Source organism: Dinoponera quadriceps, unplaced genomic scaffold (assembly GCF_001313825.1).
Source record: "Dinoponera quadriceps isolate SergipeBrazil2010 unplaced genomic scaffold, ASM131382v1 scaffold1565, whole genome shotgun sequence".
In the NCBI taxonomy this organism is placed as follows: domain Eukaryota; kingdom Metazoa; phylum Arthropoda; class Insecta; order Hymenoptera; family Formicidae; genus Dinoponera; species Dinoponera quadriceps.
The window spans coordinates 1,044-18,898 of NW_014556124.1; the positions used below are offsets into that span (position 1 = coordinate 1,044).

Below are 17,855 nucleotides of genomic sequence, written 5' to 3' on the forward strand. Positions count from 1 at the left end.
GGAATCTTTAAACTTCACTCTGCGATGCACAATGAAAGAAAAAAAAATACTGCCCCCTGTTAAATTCATAACGGTTCTCTCGTTTATCACAAATGTATATCGTATTAAGTGAAAAATGGCGATTGTTCGACTCAATTTTTAACCTTATACTTTAGTTGATTTCTTATATTAAAAAATTGATTTCAATCAAATGTTAAATTTTAATTTATGCCTTACAATAAACGGAATATAATACCTATTGGCTCTTTATTAATATAGGACATATCTTTTAGTTCAATCATATGATATATAATAAAATGAACATGCCATAGTGGAAACTATTACATGTCGTCGCGCTATAGTCAGCTGGCGTTCGCATAATAATGCAGTGTAACCTGTTGCGCGTGTTGAATCTAGAAAATCGCACCTGTAGGCAAACGCCCGTTCACGGTGTTCGGACTTTCCAGTCGTTCGTTTTGTATCTTATCCTCGTCGATAAAACGAGGAGGTAGCGACGAGGAGCCTTCGAATCGCGATTCGGCGATTCACGTGTCGCGATTCGAATCTTCCCGGTGCCGTCCAATTCCGACACGTTCCATACGGCCGGAACGCGCGGAAACACGGAGCGCGCCCCCGGCGATTTACAATCATAAACTGCGAGGTTCGCTTTGTATGTATACTATGTATGTATATACTTATCGCGGGAGCATGGTTTTATTATGATTTTTGAGCACCAGGTGGCCGCGTTTTTGTTGTCGATTTGTCGGCGGCGCGACACGGCTGCTCCAGCGCCATTACATCGATAAATGTCACTACAGTCGTCCGCATAAACGCCGCCGTCGAGCGTCAAACACCGATCAGTGCCGAGAAAGACTCGTGTTGCTTTCTTCCCGACGAGAGAGAGAGAGAGAGAGAAAGATTGAGAGTGAGAAGGAGAGAGACGAGCGAGACCGCGCGTCAACGTCTCGGCAGAACGCCGCGCGTAGACAAGAACGATGTCAACCAAGCGGAAAAACACGGGCGGCAAGAAGAATCGTGCCAAGTCGCGCAAGGTCGAGTACGACGACGAGGATATTTCCAGCGAGCACAACTCGGAAGTCGACGACGCCGAGGCCGGCTCCAACGCCGACGGCGAGGACGCCGCCGAGGATGCGCTCACGGACGTTTCGGATATGCCTGAGCTACCGGCACCGGAGGTGATACCTCCGCGTTTTTCTCGCACCGATATACGCGTAGTGTTTTCACGGACCCGCGATGCAGCGCGTCCCCTTGTGTTATTCTCATGTTTGCGACCGATACCTCAAAAGAACCACTAATTGTTATACTGCTAAGGCAAAATGTTGCGACAAAATTTATTCGTACTGAATCTCCGCTAATATTTAATTTGCATTATGATTGTTTTAAGATCATTTGTGTAAATTATTTACATTGTAATATTGTACGATTCTACTTGCGATACAGACGGAAAATTCAAATTTTAGATCATAATTAGCACAAGTAATATATATCGGTGCAATTTATCATAAATTTTTCATAACACATCCGATTGAATATCCTGAATGCGATAAAAGACAGTTTCTTTTAGGGTGGCTGGGGTAAGCCTGGAACGTTGCTCATGTGTGGCCTTACTAATTGGGAAATGGCTGGTCGTAAAGCACCACCTAAAGGGATAAAGGCAAATGTAGGACGTAGCCTATGGACGCCGCACACCTTTAAAAATTTGAATAATGCGAGAGTACGTTTGATTGCATCCGGACCTGCTGCGTCCCACAGTATTATCATTACAGAGGATAATAGATGCCTGGTTTTTGGTAAAAATGACAAAGGTAAGCAAATTATGTATATTTTGTTGCATAATTGTGCAAGATTGGTACTTATAAATCCGTATATCTTATCATAGTACAGGATTGTTTAACACGTTTACTATGAAAAAATAAAATCTACCTCTAATAATGAATTAGTTGATGTCTACAAATGTGTCGCTGAATTTACTTACATTCTGTAAGTTTCTTAACATAAAGAGTTCATCTTTGATACATATATTATTAATTGTATTATTATTATATATTTTTAATATATATACATATATATATATATATATATATATAAACTTGTATGTATTTATCTCTCAGTTTATTTTCATTTTACCATCACCATGACGGTAAGTCTGTTTTCTATTCTTGAACTAGGTTGCACTTTTTACTGTTACAATGACAAAACAAGTACATAACTTAGCGTCGAAGGGATGAAGTGCAGCCCTAATTCAGGAACAGGAAATAGACTTAGTATTGCTTGGATGGCACGATTTTTCAGGTCAGTTGGGTGTCGGTGATTCGAAGCGTCGTGATGAGCCCACCGAGGTCGAAGCCTTGAAAGGACACACAGTCATAGGGGCATCGTGCGGTCGCAATCATACTCTATTTTTAACGAGCCGAGGTATAGTTTTCGCTGCTGGCGACAATAAATTGGGCCAATGCGGAGTCGGAAAATCCGATGCCTGTATCGTCACTGCCACCAAAGTAAAGTATTCAGGGCCGCCGATAGTGAAGGTAGGATGCGGTGCTGAGTTCTCCATGATCTTGGACATCAAGGGTGGCCTGTACTCGTTCGGATGTCCGGAGTACGGTGCTCTAGGTCACAACACCGATGGCAAGTACTTTATCACGAACACGAAAATGGCATTTCACTACGAGAAAGTGCCGAAAAGGATCGTTTTGTACGTCGAGAGGACCAAGGACGGTCATGTGACACCGTTGGATCGTGTCGAGATAACAGACTTCAGCTGCGGTCACTACCACACTGTTGCGATCGACAGCAAGAGCCGCGCGTTCTCCTGGGGATTTGGCGGAGTCGGTCGTCTCGGGCATAACGAGCAGCGCGACGAGCTGGTGCCGCGTCTGATCAAGTTTTTAGAGCCGCCCAGCCGTGGTGTCAGAGCGGTGCACTGCGGCAGCACGTATAGCATCGCGATCAACGTGCACGGCTTTGCTTTGATGTTCGGCCAGACGAAGCGCACGGGCGAAGCCAACATGTACCCCAAGCCCATTCAGGATCTGTCCGGCTGGGAGATTCGTTGCGTCGGTTGTTCACAGACAAGCGTTGTGGTCGCGGCCGATGATTCCGTTATTGCTTGGGGCGCCAGTCCAACGTTTGGAGAATTGGTAAGATATGAAAATTACGTTTCTTATTTTCCGTTTGTTTTATATAATTTTGAATTTAATCACAATGAGCCTTATCATTTCGCAAGAAATGGGTGTCAATTACAACGTTTAGATCACTATACGATGGAAAGAAACATCCACTTACGTGCATTTTTTATACTTTATCAATAGCTGCGCAACTGAATTCTAAATATTTCTCAATGTAACCTGTGACATTTCGATTGCAGGGTTTTGGTGAAATGCGAAAGTCGTCGACAACCCCAATGGAGGTGAAAGCTTTAGAAGGTTTATACATTACTGCCGTCACGTGTGGTCTGTCTCATACGCTTATGATCTGCCGAGACGATACCGAGGAGGAAAGAGCGAAGATTAATAAGCTACAAGTGTACTCCGTGTAATGTACGGCAAGAGATATTCTTCGATTGTGTAAAACGAGTTTCCATTACGTCACTTGCAGATGATTGAGTCGGAAAAAGAAAGAAAACAAGAAGAAAGAAACGTCGTCGGCGAGCCACAGCTACGTTTTGACAAATTGAAATGAACGGTCCGAGAACGATAACGATAGACCGCCACAAAAGAGTCCAGGAGAGACATAGGCTATTATTCTACTTTGTACTTCCAGTTTTTACTTAACGCGCGAATGAAAGTCGATCTGTGTATCATTTGAAAAACCCATTCTGTTCAGCAGCTCAGGATATAGACCAAACAAGATAGATGCAAAAATATATTTTGATACGTTGCTATTTTATTGAAGTTCGCTGTAACTTTCACCAGAATGAAAATAGTTGTTCATACAGAGAAGCTGGAGGAGCCGGAAAGAGAACGTTGTAGAATTTAGCAATAACTGCCCTTATTTTTATTGCTTTACATAATCAATTTACATATTCAGATAGTTTATCCATTGATTCATCACAGTAGTACCTGAATCATTACATCTGCAGAAATCGTTTTGATAGTGCGCGTACAGGGTCGATCTCTGTACAAGAGCAATACGAGTGAGTCATCCAAGTGGATAATATTTTTAACGATTATATGTGAATTAAATCTCAATATGTGTTTTATTTCGAAATTTGATAGGAGATGATTTAATCATTATATTAATCTATTGATTGTGAAACATTAGTTTGGTCGAGTACAACATGGTAAAACAAAATAACGTGTCTAAGTATTTCTTGAATTAAAGTTACAACTCCGATCACTGCCAGGATGTATTATAAACATCTTTTTATTGTGATGTCAGACATTCATTCCATTCCGTTCCATATAATACTCTCGTGCGATTTCTGCACTGAAATATTATTCTGATGGAGGAAACTTGCGACAAATGTACAAGTCCAAATATGAAATAAACGAATTTTTTATGAATCTTGTGCTTTTAAAACCTGGGTACCTAAATAACGCACAGAATGTGGAAAATTTCTGGATATATTTGACAAACTTGATTTACCAAATACTGGACTTATCATATTGTTGTTATTATTGTACATCTCAAGCAACGTTTTTTGATTCGATACAATGTTTTTTTGCTCTGGATACATGTCGCAGATAATATCTTTCACGGCATCTTCGTTTCATAGTATCTTCTTCTTCTACTCGCTTACGTTTCTCCTAATTAACAAAGTTATTATCATCTAAGAAACTCGTACTAGTATTTCCGTTGTATAAGCAAGACGAAGCTATATTTATATTATAATTAAAGAAAATGAAATTTTATTACTACAAGTTTTCGATCCATCGCTATCGTAGCGGAAACAACGAATTGTTGAACATTATCCATTTCCTGTTGTGAAACGTTACCGTATTTCCAACGTAACAATTGGTGGGCTATGTAATGTTGAGGATTCGTTGGTTGGCACTTTAAAGTTCTACTTATTGCCCACGTCAATGGTACCATTACATTTTGTCTGATACGTTACCGTGTTAAATAATATTGTTACATATTAATATATTTGTTTTATTATTGTATAACAATTGTATAAACTTATTACACGCTTATTACAGTTGTGTACAGTTACCTTAGATAATCGTTTCTCTTGAGAGCTTCATGGCCTTGTTTATTCGGCAGTAAATTCAAACAGCACGTGCACGCACATGGAGCGGATTGCGTACTTACAGACATAGGGACTGCTTTATTTGAACCAGCGGAATGAGACGTTGTTAATGAAGACGATGCCGTAGATTCCAATATGGTTAAACTGCACAATATTTCCTATTGTTTCAAATTGATTATAGACTGTTAATTTCTCTCTCTCTCTCTCTCTCTAATCGATTAATGCCCGTTTCTACCATTATAAATCTAATCGACGATTAACTCGCAAATCGTATTAGCCAATTAGCTGAACTGTGACCAACTCAATGGAATTGATCGTCGATCATATTTAAACCATGATGATAAAAACGAGCATAAGATACCTAAATACTTCTAAAGTTTGTCTTTCTTCACTATATTCGTTATATCCAAGATCAATCAGCATATCTTCGACTTCATCATCGATACCGTGCTCTTTTACATAAAGAAGAATATCCTCATCGATATCAAGTTTCTTCAAAAAAGTGATTATTGTCGCTGTAACTGGCTTGATCTGTCCTGGCCAATTCAGAATTCCTGGAACATCCACGCCGCTCCACAGAAGTCGGCACAGTACCCTTTCATCCTGAGACACCAGTCCACACGTAACAATATTCCAGCATTGGTTTTCAGTTAAACCGGCGACTATGAGATTCCATATCAATTTCACGTCTAGTTTCCTTGACCACATATCTTTATTGTTCACTACGTTCATATCTGCCCCAAAATCTTGGAAATATTCCAATTCCTCAGAATTGAGACTAAGGAGACCATATTTGAACACTTTCATAATTTTATGTGGAGACATACCTGAAATTTATTGATTAATGTTCAAATATGACGATAAGAGGAGTATTTCCAGAAGAGATCTTGATACCTTTTCTTTCTAGTTCGACTAAAATACGTTCATTATATATTCCACTATGGATAATAGAGTGACATGATTCAAGTGATGCATCACATTGCACATCGTTACATGGATATATGGGTAATAATAATTTAATCTTGTACTGCCGCATAAGTTTGTCTCTTAGTAAGCCGAGCAATTTTTCCTTACTCCATCCATCATAAAGTAGCATTCCCTTATTTGTTAATTTTATATGCAGCTCAGGTATTTCCTCTGCATCCATTGCACTTCATAAGTTTGACAGCTTTAAACGAGTCAAATAAGAACGTAGGTTGTAGAAATATCGCAAATGTCAAAATGCAAGCCGACTATTTAGGCAGTTGTTACAAATGTCTATTTTTTTTATACACATGAGAGAAATTTGTTTTATATATATACACATATGTGGAATGATAACCCACGTATCCAGAAAATGTTATATTTACAAACGAATAAATTATATAATATAATAATGCACAATATTACTTAGATATCACCGTGATGTGTAGAGATCTCCTGATAAAGTACATACTCGCCGCTAGTATACATTCCAACGGCATAGTATATATTTCCAACGCGACACATGCTGTACGGTCTAAAAATTAGCACATAATATAGACAAAGTAGCGAAGCAGAATCCTTAGATACATTTTTACAGTATGATACACGTTCTCCGGATGTAACAACGATATGCGTCAAGCGCACGCGTATTGTGCAGAATATAAAAAAACAATCGGAAAGGCTTTAAAAATGTTTGAGCTACCGCTACTTGTACAAAAATGTGAATAACGGAACTATTCGTACAAACATCTCATCGAACACTACGGCCTTTTCCTTACGGTACATCTGTAAATAGTACAATGTATTTACATGAACGCAGTAAATTCAAGATTCTTATTCCATATGTTAATGGTATCTAACAATAATCCGTACGTGTTACAAGCAAATACATGCAGATCTCTCGATAAGTTTTGATAATATCTGAATAATATCTGTAGCATGTTTAAAGCGATGATGTACTGTATCCAGTCTCTTTCGCGTTACACGCGATGTTTCTCAGATTTATTTCCCGCGTCAAACAGTGTGTACACTGTACACGTGTACACGTTCGTCGTAGCAAGCGTATGAACTTTCCGTATATTCACAGTCGATTATAGCAGGCTACAGTAACAATTTGAATACATGTCCTGCTGTTGATGATCGTTGACACCCAACTGCATTCCCCTTTTTCCCATTCGATGCCTTGCAACACCCATGGTGCCGTTGTCATACAATCGGGCTGAGTGAGTATCCCAAAGACCAGGTGTTTGTATTATCTATCGAATGCAAAATGTTATAAAATATTAATAATAAAGTAACACCAAGATTTTTATAATTATGTGTGTTATTGAGAAGTGTAAAAACAAAAATATATATGAAATTATAATAGTTACCAGTACAAGCAAGTTTGGACATACTTTTTGTACGAGTTCCTCAAAGCAACATTTCACACCATCTGCCGTTTTTGCACTGCTCTCAATATACAGGGTCTGATGTCTTCTAGCAAACTGCAGGCCTTCCTCGGTGCTTACTTCTCTGTTTGGTAAGTCTATTTTATTACCTACTACCATTTTGACAATGTCCGTTTTATTACAGTACGTATTTAACTCGTTGAGCCATGTCTCTAATTTTACAAAAGTATTTCGATCTGTAACATCGTACATTAAAATAGCACCTTGGCCATCTCTGTAATAGCTTGGTGTTAAAGTACGAAATCGTTCTTGACCCGCGGTATCCTGTAATAGGAATTAAACTTCATTAAATCTGAGATAACAATGCTGCGTAGATCTTTTTCTCATGAATCGAATCACGATACAAACCCAAATTGCGAGCTTCACAACATTGCCATCGATGGAGATCTGTTTGGTTTTGTAGTCCATACCAACTGTGCTCTGCATATTTTCATAGAATTCATCCTCGGTGAATCTCAGGAGTATGCTGTAGATAGCGCAGTGTGTCATTAATCTCACGTATCCTGATGTAAGAGCGTAACGATGACTCAGATGTTCGTACCTCGATTTTCCTACGTTAGATTCGCCTATCATGAGAATCTTTAGTATCGTTAGATAGTCCTCCTGATCCATGACGGCGTGATCACCTGACTGCGATATTCGAATGAGACGAACGCTCGATTGTTCTCTCTCCTCTAAATAACGCGTCAATTTATACACATTAATATTAAACACCGCTGCTCATGGTTCTAGCAATCAACAAAAAGTACGTCACAGAGTAGAGGAGTAGGGTGATGATCGAACGATTAATCGATGTTCGATTCTCATTTTGTTGGTGGATCGATTGTCTTTTCGATCGCGAAAGGTCGCGCCAGCGTTTCCGCTGCGAAGAGTTTTGGAACAGGTGAAAATCATTCTGATGATTTTGGTATTACTCAAAGAATCATTAATAACGAGTGACTTTTCGTTTGCGGAAAATGTCCCCCCCCCCCTCCCGCAAGCGTTATAATTGCTGTTATAATTAATTGCTGGTACGAGTGCAGTATGGTGTAGCGGTGCAGTGCAGAAGAGAGGTAGGAAAAAGAGAAGGCGGAGGAGATTGGAAAGAGGAGGGGTGCGCGGTGCGAGGACGAATTTTTGTCACTATCTACGGGGAGTAGTAGCGACGATGTAGTGGCGAAACTAACCACGAACTAAACAGAAGAAAAAAGATGGCCGCCGCGAGGCTGCCATGAAGGGGCCGCGTCGCTGCTCGCGCTCGCGGAAATGGGACATCCGAGTGTTATCGTCGTCTTAGTGAGAAGTGTCAAGCGAGTGATCAACGGCGAGAGTGACGTGACGAGGGAGTAAGAAGCTAACGGTGATACGGAGCAAAAGAGCGAAGTGCGGTGGCACATCGCGTCACACCGCATTCGACAACTCGACGACGACAGGAACGGTGGCAACGACGACGAAGAAGACAGACCAGCCGGAAATACGCGAAATGGCATCCGACGGGTGAGGTTCCGACAAAAGATCCCTCCGCACCGAAATGTGTGATCTGTCTTGCACCCGACTGCACCCGAGGTGCAGCGCGCTGCTCTAGGGAAAACGCACGCACGATGGGCCGATGGTGTTCACAGATCGATAGTGAATTTTTTTTTGCAGTCACCCGTCCCAGTTTTCTCCCTCCCTCCCTCTCCTTTCGTCTCTCTTTATCTTTCGTGATCTCTGTCGCTCTTCGTCATTGTATAAACAGAGAGAACGAGAAGAGGAGACAGAAAGAAAGAAAGAGAGAAAAGACTCGCCGCCATCGCTTTCCTAATGATAAACGAGTGATTTCCCGCTGCGCTTGTTCCTTCGCGAAACGCGCTTTCGCGCTGAAGTTAGCCGTCGTCGCGATTGGGCGGGTCTCTCTCTTTCTCTCTCGCTCGTTCTGTCCGTTGCGCGTGCATTTTCGTAGTCCGCGATTTAGGCTCGTCCACGTTACATAGCTCGCGCTTTTCCACCAGATATCACGCCTTCGCGTTTCCCTTTCCGCAGCCGTCACTTGTGTCTCTCTCGCCTTCTGCCCTTTTTTCCTCTTCTTTCGCAAGCAAACGTGCGCGCTCCGCACATACGCTCTCGATCTACGCGCGGATGGATTTCCGCGGCCTATTTCAGCCAATTAAACGGCCAGCATGACATCAGAGCAGAAAGCGTCTCTCTCTCTCTCTCTCGTTGCATCGCGGTCCAACATTCCTATCAATTTGCGGACCCGTCGGGGGCGGGGTGAAGCGAACGGGCGAAAGCACCCTCCTTCCTTCGTTCGCCCCGGATTTATCGGTCTCGCGCGCCTTCGTCGAGAATAATCGCGCACCACGAATCTTAAGCGGCCCCTTTTCGTCCCCTCCACCCCTCCTCCTGCCCGTCTATCTGTCCGTCCGTCCATCCATCCATCCATCCATCTGTCCGTTCCGTGGTAAGGGCGATTTTTTCCCCGTGGTCGAGTCGTTGCGCGATCACTCGCGTTCCGCCCGACGTTCCAATTAGTTCCCCGATATTGCTGTCGGGCTGCTGGTGCACGTACTACTACTACGTGCTCGCGGTGTGCGATATCTTTCTCCTTTATTCCGACGAGATCGCCGTTCCCATCGCGGTTACGGCGCTCGGATGTAAAAAAAAAAATAATGGACGCTGCGGTACTATCAGTCTCTCTGCATCGATGCGACGACGATGCTCGTGTCCGCGAGTTACGCTCGAGATACTTTTGACATATCGATCCTGCCTTATGACTGTCTCTCCCTCCAAGTGCATACGCGCCACTTGTAAACGACCTAAAGACGGTTCCGAGAGCGTGTACTCCGTAGGAAGTGAAAGTTTAAGGGAAAAGAGTGATTTGCAGCGGTTGCGTAAGATTTGATACGGTTTCGAGCCCAGTAGGGATTCGCGGTCGGAGGAGATTATTCTTCTTTTCACGGGAAATGTTAACGGATGACAATTGCAGTAGGATGGAATGGGTGGAGATCATAGAGCCACGCACCAAGGAACACATGTACGCTAACCTGACCACGGGAGAATGCGTTTGGGATCCTCCGCCAGGTGTACCAGTGTAAGCTATTCATTTATGCATATCGCTTCTTAGGCAGCAGCTAATTCCTGTGCACAGTACGTTGCAAAACTGTCAGAAAAAGCTTATCAAAGGTATCCATTAGATATTTCAACCGACAGAGTATCTCTTCTAAAATATCCCCCCCCCCCCCTTTTTTTTTTTTTTTTTTNAGTACTACCATTCATATTCTGTAAGCTGACTAGATTAATGCCTGATTAATGTCGTTATAATGAATTGATCAGATGGGTATCTAATGCCATTATAATTCGTGTAATGGATCGCTATGGTGAATTAGAGTGCGCTTGATAACATGTGTCGGTTAATTATTTGAAAGTATATCGCGATGCCATTGTAATTATTTTAGAGAAAGTCTTAGGGAGAAAGTGTCCTGCATATACAACGTGTATACAATGTTCCGTTTAATAATTTGTAGAAAAAAGACGGACAACAATCAGTGGTGGGAGTTATTTGATCAGAACACCTCGCGATTTTATTATTACAATGCGACATCACAGAAAACCGTGTGGCACCGCCCGACCGACTGTGACATCATACCACTGGCGAAACTTCAGGTAAGGGGGACATTTGCTCTATCACCGGTACTTGATTTAACACTTCTTACATTTTGGGGTTTTATGCTTGAGTCATATTAGATTGTGATCAAACAGCCCGAGATAAGAACATCCGATCCGATTGATACCCAGCGGAATCTGCTCGTGAGTCACGTAAAATCTGTAAGCCCGGCGTACGGTTTTACGCGTATGTGCGCGCGCGCATGTTTATAGACGCACGGAATGATTTGTGAGTTTCTTCGGGTAACACAGAACTCGCGTATCTTAGAGTGCTGGAGATATAAGTGTGCAAGCGTCTGCTCTCTTCTCGGCTATAAATAGACGTTTGTAGCGGGGAGAAAAAAAACCCTGGTTTACATTATACCATCGTGCCACGAACTTCTCTCTCGCGATTATGTTATTTGTCCGTTTGAGGAGAAAAAGGAAGATCGAGTTTGACAAACGACCGCTTGGATGTCCCACGGAATGCAATTGTAACGCCCACCTGTACACATATCTATTCTGTGTGTGCGCTATTGTGTCGAGATTAGTGTCTCCTGCCAATACGAGAATTACGGAACTCGGTATATTACGTGGAAAGAAATGCGTTACCACTGAAACTGAACATTGGACTGAATTATTGAAGCAAAACATAGCAGTTTTAATGATACTTCCTATTGAATAAAATTCACTCCGATCGCGCTGCCGCTCGAACTGATTCTTTTTCTATGTACATTCAACGCGCGCTGTATGTAAATAATTACGTCGCGATTTTGCTCGTCACGTTGTATATAATTCGCACGCTATCTTGCCACTTCACAAAGATAAGACTGGCGTCTTTAATCAGACGAAGAGTATTATTTTGCTGTTAATATACAGTTGTTAACTCGCTCTGTTCGCATTGTAGACATTGAAGCAGAACACGGAACCTCCGAGCGGCAGCACGTCTGACGCTCAAAAAGTAACCGAGCCGAGGAAAAAGGAGTCGGTTTCGACGCAAACGCAGACTCCCTCAGTCAGCCGGTCGACGCGATTCAATCACCAAGAGAGTCCGAATTTGGCTCCGACGCTGGTAAATTCAATTTCTTCACGATGACTGCGCGACAGCATATCTCGTGACGAGTTTTTTCTTCCGCAGCAAGTTGGCAGCGCGAACAAAACGCGAACTTCTACGGTCGGCGTCGACCTTCAGACATCCCCTCCCTCCCCGTCTCCGTCTTCGAGGCGTCATCACCACCACCATCATCATCACAATAATAGGCACCACAGGCACCATGAAGTACCTACTGCACGCAGGCAACACAATCACTCGCAGGACTCTGGCAGATCTAGCGACAGTTCCGTCTCGCACAGTAGAACTTCTCTGGAGTCGACCAGTTATCGTCTGTTGGATTCGCCGCACAGGCATCATCATCGTTCGGCCGCACAAACGCCGGCGAGCACCGCGCAATCGTCCCCTCGGCAGCACAGCGGCACTTTAGAAACCAGGTGCCACAAAAGTGGCACTTTGGAAAGCGTGAAGAATCAAAAGTCGGTGTCGTTAGGGGAACCACCGCCATTGGGCCTGTCACTTTCGACCAGCACGCCGCTTTTCAAGAAGAAGACGTTCAGCGATCCACAACGCGAAGGTAGGACGGGGAATTTGGACCTGGACAAAAGTAAAAATGGTAAGGGGGTCACGTGATAATCACGTGATATGCACTCGTATCTTAATTATAGGATCGTCCGAATTTCATCTTCAGATAACCAATTCTTGGCCAATGAAACGCATATCTGAGTATCTGAACTTGAGAGGATCTCAAGATCTGACTGTGAATTCAGCCTTTCAGCTGTGCTGTTTTCCCGACGTTTCAGGTAGGGAAAGTAGCAGAGGCTCGTACGGCCCCGAGCCGAGCACCTCGCCGTATCGCGAGTCGATGATGGAATCCCGAGTCTTCAGGCAGGAAATGCCGCCATATCGTCCGCCGGAGGTACAGCTTAGCCATAGTTACAAGTCGCAGGGTGAGAAATACGGTTCCTTGGTGGAGAGCGGCAATCGTTACCACAGGGAGATGCAGCATCACCGTGAACGCGTCAATAGTCTCGACAAGACGAACCCGCCAGCCTTTTATCCAAGTTCCATGCATACGAGAAACGTGAATAAGCAGGATAATACGGGTAGCATAGGTAGGAGGCATCACGGCTGCTCGGCGTCACTCTCGGAAGCGAATGTCAGGGACATGTATGGTGCAATGTTGTCCGAGAGGAACGATCCGGCCAAGAGTCTCGGTCGAGCGGCCGGGGTGCACAGTAGTAACTCATCGAAGCAGAGAGGAGGCCTTGAAGCTGTGGAGAGAGACCGGGAGAAGGAGTACCGAAGAAACACAGCGTGCAATAATTCACTGGACTGTAAGCGAGATTGTCTTCTTTCGCCACCTTCCTGCAACACGCGTAATACATGGTGGATCGTTGTTTTTTGCAAAGGTGTACCGCAGCCGTTGGGACGCAGTTACAGTTTCGTACAACAGCAGAAGCAGCAGCAGAAGCAACAGCAGCAGTTGCAGCAAGCTAGCAGGAGGAGGGAACGGGACGACGATTCCATGCACGAGCGTTACTTGATCAGTCAGACCCACGATCAGTCCAGGCAGCGACTCAGTAGCAACACTAGCAGCAGCAACAGCAGCAATAGCAGCAGCAACAGTGCCGTAGGCGAAGAGACCGAGGGTCACGCCGAGGGCGACAACGGCAAGAAGAAGAGGAGCAACGGAAATCCCAGTCCGCCACCGTCGCCGTTCTACGGTAACCTTCTGGCCGATGCCGATCACTTGTTACCGTTGCAGCATTATATCCTCCAACAAGCGAAGTTATCAGGTAAAACGAGTCTTCCTTGTTCCCACGGCGGAATTGACGATATGTTATTCCTTCCCCGTATAGGTTGTTACAAGTTCGGGGATCCTCTACTAGTGGAGGAAGGGGAAGATTCGCTGGATGAAGAAGGTGGCAGGGGCGAAGGTATCGGCGGGAGAGTCGATGACGATTCGGACGATCAGTTCGCCGACGACGAGGCGGCCAGCAATCAGGGCGATTCTTCCAGTCAAGAGTATCTCGAGGATCATTATGCCGGTGAGAAAAATTCAAAAACAAAAAAAAAAGAAACGCAAGATCTATTATTCGATGTCTTCGTGATTTCGTCCCTCTTCTTTCCGCTTTAGACTTAAGAAACTACGACACCGCGGGTCTGGCGACTTACTACAACACGGCCGACACTTTGACGAGGCCGCGGCCGCCCTCGCCGCCGAACATCGTGTCCCAGATAGAAGCGAGAGACAGCGTGGTGACCACGAGGCAAGTCTCTTTACCAACGGCCACCTCGGTGACCTCAGCCGCTACTCCGAGTATCGGCACGACGATTGACAACACTGACCTGGACGAAGCGCGGCGGGATGACAGCATGGGCGGCGGCGACATCGAGAAGTACGCGCAGGACAATCTCAATCTGAACTGCGGCAGACCGAAGGGACTGAGGTTGTTGTTTCGAAAGAAGTTCAGCGTGCGGGATATTCTCAGCTGGTCCAAGGACCCGATTCCGCAGCCCATGCTCGCGATGGTGGACGGCGAGAAGTTACTCAAGCGGGAAGCTTGCAATCTGTTCCGCCTGGTCCAGGTGTACATGGGCGATCGTAAGGCCAACGTCGGCATGACGCTGGACGGAGTCGCCATGGATATTGTGAACACCGCGTTCTCGAAGCCGCCGTTGCGGGACGAGCTCTACGTTCAGATCTGCCGGCAGACGACGGAGAATCCACGGAAGGAGAGCCTGCGACGCGGCTGGGAACTAATGGCTGTGTGTCTGGCCTTCGTGCCGCCTAGCGCCACGTTCGAGCCCTACCTGGAAGGTTACATGAACAGGCATCGCGATCCCAACTTCCAATTTCCCGAGGTCGCTAAATGGCCGATACACGTGCAAGTCAGCCATTATGCGACTGTGGCCTGCAGGCGATTGCAGCGGATCGGCGCGCACGGCAAACGACAACCTCGCAAGGCCACGGTGGAGGATATCGATCAAGCAAGGGTAATTGATTGTGCCCGGTGTGTCTCCCGGGTGTGGAATGACTCATCTGTATTTTCCAGTTAAAAATCCTTTGATATCTTGCACTCTCCAATCTTGTATGTCTGAGTACTAGAATGTTGCTAGTTTTTTTTTTTTTTTTTTTTTTTTTTTNTTAATTAACAACACGAAATGTGTTAAACCACGGATTTTCGTGATGTATATAAATAGTGCTAACTTCGACTTCAATTGTCTCGGTATGGTCAATTTTCTGATAATTTTACATATCTATTGATCGCGTGTTAACATACTGTCAAATTTGGAAAAAATTCTTAAGAAAATTAATTTACGGACCAACTAATTTCACATGATAATGAAGTAAAATTCTAACGCTTCTCTCGTAGATACAAATCTTCCGCGCATCCATGTTCGGAGCGACGCTCTCGGAAGTGATGGCTTTGCAAAGGGACCGTTACCCGCTTAGAGAGTTACCATGGATACAGACTACGTTGACACGTCAAGTGTTGGTGCGCGGCGGCACCCTGACCGAGGGTATCTTCCGAGTGTCCGCGGACGCTGACGAAGTCAGCGCATTGAAGTCTTGTCTGGACAAATTCGAGGACGGCGCGATTTTGGCAGCTTCCCAGGACGCCCACGCGCCCGCTTCTCTGCTGAAATTGTGGGTGCGTGAATTGTATGAGCCGTTGATACCGGATTCCTTCTACGTGGAGTGCGTGTCGATGCGACACGACGACCCGGAAGCCTCCGCGGCCAACGTAGCTGCTCTTGTCGATCGTCTGCCGGATCTTAACCGTCGTGTGTTGTGTCACCTGATACGCTTCCTTCAGGTAAGAGGACACTTTACTCGATCGTACCAATAATCGTTGCTGAAAACTTACCTCAGGTGAGAGATAATCAGGCTTGGTATATAAATAATAGTTGTTACTTGAAACTCGTCTCAAGAGAGATATTCAAATTGCAATTTCGAGTTACTCTGTTGAATCGCGATTACAAGTGTGATGCCACGTGTAATCCGATTGAGAAACTTGGATCAAACTTTTTCTGTATTCTGAGTAGTATCTCACGTCACACACAAGTAACTACTATTGATGCGGGCCTTGGAGTTTTTCAGCTGAATCACAATGTCACAATATATTACATGATATTTAAAAGAAAAGGTCAAATCTAACACTAAATTCTGAGTATCTCACGTGAGACAAGTTTCAAGTAGGGGGCCCCAGAGTGTTACCCCCGAGTGAAGTTCCCGAAAAAGTTTCACGAAATTTGTCTGTGATTTTCAAAACGTGTACTCAGTCGTGTGTAATTATGTAATTCAAATGTCCCATGTATGTCGAGCGGATTATTCAAGTAAAGTTTAAAAACGACGTAGTTACAGTATTTAATGCGCGATGAAAGTGCGAGCCTAGTATAGCATGCACTTCTTTGAATAAAGTATGTATGCGTTACGCCGTATGTGAAACGACTTTGCAGATATTCGCTAGACCCGAGGTGGTCGCCCGCACTAAAATGGACGCCAATAATCTCGCGATGGTGATGGCGCCGAATGTATTACGATGCACCTCCCAAGATCCTCGAGTAATCTTAGAGAACGCACGGAAGGAAATGGCCTTCGTCCGTACTCTCATCGAGTCACTAGACACCGCTTGGGTCGATGATCTTCACTGACCATCCTATCGCGTTAGAGAAAAGTCCGCTCTAGACTACTATGCCAAATGAATCAGCTGTATAGTCACGTCTATTGTTAGTTATCTCTCACTGTTCTCGATTTGTCTTCACTCTTCTTGTTTGTTCCATTGTCACCGATCCCCCCCCCCCCCNCCCATAGTCCTATATAAATGTTCGTAATGGTAATTTAGTGCTAAAGTCTTACCAAGCTAATCACCAACCCGAGACCTTGATTTTCCGATCCTTATTTCCTATTTATTATTTATATACAGATTCTATGTTATGTAACAGATAGAGATTATTAGATTATATTATGTATATCGCTATATATCATATTATATATTTTACCAACCCTTGTTACCGCGTCAAACAAACGTGGACGGCTTTTTTACTCGATCATTGTTGAATCTCGTGTAAGATAAAAAAAAATACATCATGTGTTACCGTGTATAGCTGCGCTCCGCGATGATCTTTTTGTATAAGCGACGGATTAACGTGTAAAACGTTTGTCGAGGAGTAAATACTGCGAAAGATTAGCAAGCTGTACTTGTGTGTTTTTTTTTTTCGATTTCCCTGTCCTTGCCCACTAAACTACAAAATGAAAGAATTGCAAATATTTATAATTAAAAGTTCAGTATTCGTAACTTCGCACAATAAGCAAATTTCCGGTAAAGCGCCTATCGATCGTCACGCAATTAAATGTGGTCGAACTGTATTGAAAAATATTTGACTCTCGTTCGAATGCTGAATTCATCTTGGTTTTCGAAATTTTATTATATAGAATTATCATATTTTAAAGTTGGACCTCGCAGGTATTCAGAATAGTTCGAATTTTAACCAAGTAACCGATAAATGTTGATTAAAAAAAGTTCGAATCTTTGTTGTGGACGTTTAATTCGGAAGTCTCCGCTACGGGCGCTACTTGCCGAAAAATTGA

General features: G+C 43.9%; 4 protein-coding genes and 1 pseudogene across 7 annotated transcripts; 2 read left to right on the forward strand and 3 right to left on the reverse strand.

Annotated features, from left to right (window-relative positions):
• Positions 1–661: 661 nt before the first annotated feature.
• LOC106746857 (protein RCC2 homolog) lies at positions 662–4,505 on the forward strand. Its single transcript, XM_014623951.1, has 4 exons — positions 662–1,175; positions 1,565–1,805; positions 2,293–3,140; positions 3,368–4,505. The coding sequence occupies exons 1-4, from the start codon at positions 975–977 to the stop codon at positions 3,536–3,538; spliced, it is 1,461 nt and encodes a 486-aa protein (XP_014479437.1). The 5' UTR covers positions 662–974; the 3' UTR covers positions 3,539–4,505.
• LOC106746858 lies at positions 3,763–5,050 on the reverse strand (annotated as a pseudogene).
• Positions 5,051–5,151: 101 nt separating this feature from the next.
• On the reverse strand, positions 5,152–6,427 carry LOC106746798. Its single transcript, XM_014623825.1, has 3 exons — positions 6,086–6,427; positions 5,561–6,018; positions 5,152–5,349 (listed from the first exon to the last, which is right to left on the reverse strand). Exons 1-3 carry the CDS (start codon positions 6,336–6,338, stop codon positions 5,152–5,154), a joined length of 909 nt encoding a protein of 302 aa, XP_014479311.1. The 5' UTR covers positions 6,339–6,427.
• Positions 6,428–6,519: 92 nt separating this feature from the next.
• LOC106746795 (ras-related protein Rab-18-B-like) lies at positions 6,520–8,880 on the reverse strand. Of its 2 annotated transcripts, XM_014623820.1 has the most exons (5): positions 8,772–8,880; positions 8,147–8,279; positions 7,954–8,071; positions 7,552–7,869; positions 6,520–7,410 (listed from the first exon to the last, which is right to left on the reverse strand). In XM_014623820.1, the coding sequence occupies exons 1-5, from the start codon at positions 8,857–8,859 to the stop codon at positions 7,246–7,248; spliced, it is 822 nt and encodes a 273-aa protein (XP_014479306.1). In that variant the 5' UTR covers positions 8,860–8,880; the 3' UTR covers positions 6,520–7,245. The 2 variants fall into 2 exon arrangements, with proteins under 2 accessions (XP_014479306.1, XP_014479307.1); XM_014623821.1 differs by lacking the exon at positions 8,772–8,880 and having other exon boundaries at positions 8,147–8,371.
• Positions 8,881–8,998: 118 nt separating this feature from the next.
• Positions 8,999–17,464, forward strand: LOC106746794. 3 transcript variants are annotated; one of them, XM_014623818.1, is made up of 11 exons: positions 8,999–9,081; positions 10,550–10,654; positions 11,088–11,226; positions 12,113–12,277; positions 12,344–12,872; positions 13,060–13,593; positions 13,669–14,055; positions 14,119–14,307; positions 14,397–15,256; positions 15,637–16,080; positions 16,724–17,464. In XM_014623818.1, exons 1-11 carry the CDS (start codon positions 9,068–9,070, stop codon positions 16,916–16,918), a joined length of 3,561 nt encoding a protein of 1,186 aa, XP_014479304.1. In that variant the 5' UTR covers positions 8,999–9,067; the 3' UTR covers positions 16,919–17,464. The 3 variants fall into 3 exon arrangements, with proteins under 3 accessions (XP_014479304.1, XP_014479303.1, XP_014479305.1); XM_014623817.1 differs by lacking the exon at positions 8,999–9,081 and having other exon boundaries at positions 9,097–10,654; XM_014623819.1 differs by lacking the exon at positions 8,999–9,081 and having other exon boundaries at positions 9,097–10,654; positions 12,344–12,833.
• Positions 17,465–17,855: the final 391 nt, after the last annotated feature.

Excerpts from the sequence above, each read along its gene's own strand:
- LOC106746857 (XM_014623951.1), top strand. The coding sequence starts at position 975 with ATGTCAACCAAGCGGAAAAACACGGGCGGCAAGAAGAATCGTGCCAAG. Across the intron at positions 1,176-1,564 it reads CTGAGCTACCGGCACCGGAG|GGTGGCTGGGGTAAGCCTGG; the intron begins GTGATACCTCCG and ends AGTTTCTTTTAG. Across the intron at positions 3,141-3,367 it reads GTCCAACGTTTGGAGAATTG|GGTTTTGGTGAAATGCGAAA; the intron begins GTAAGATATGAA and ends TTTCGATTGCAG.
- LOC106746798 (XM_014623825.1), bottom strand. The coding sequence starts at position 6,338 with ATGGATGCAGAGGAAATACCTGAGCTGCATATAAAATTAACAAATAAG. Across the intron at positions 6,019-6,085 it reads AGTCGAACTAGAAAGAAAAG|GTATGTCTCCACATAAAATT; the intron begins GTATCAAGATCT and ends AATAAATTTCAG. Across the intron at positions 5,350-5,560 it reads AAGAAAGACAAACTTTAGAA|GAAATATTGTGCAGTTTAAC; the intron begins GTATTTAGGTAT and ends TTGAAACAATAG.
- LOC106746795 (XM_014623820.1), bottom strand. The coding sequence starts at position 8,859 with ATGTCCCATTTCCGCGAGCGCGAGCAGCGACGCGGCCCCTTCATGGCA. Across the intron at positions 8,280-8,771 it reads TTTCTTCTGTTTAGTTCGTG|AGGAGAGAGAACAATCGAGC; the intron begins GTTAGTTTCGCC and ends CGCGTTATTTAG. Across the intron at positions 8,072-8,146 it reads TCTAACGTAGGAAAATCGAG|CATACTCCTGAGATTCACCG; the intron begins GTACGAACATCT and ends CGCTATCTACAG.
- LOC106746794 (XM_014623817.1), top strand. The coding sequence starts at position 10,527 with ATGTTAACGGATGACAATTGCAGTAGGATGGAATGGGTGGAGATCATA. Across the intron at positions 13,594-13,668 it reads GTGCAATAATTCACTGGACT|GTGTACCGCAGCCGTTGGGA; the intron begins GTAAGCGAGATT and ends TTTTTTGCAAAG. Across the intron at positions 15,257-15,636 it reads AGGATATCGATCAAGCAAGG|ATACAAATCTTCCGCGCATC; the intron begins GTAATTGATTGT and ends CTTCTCTCGTAG.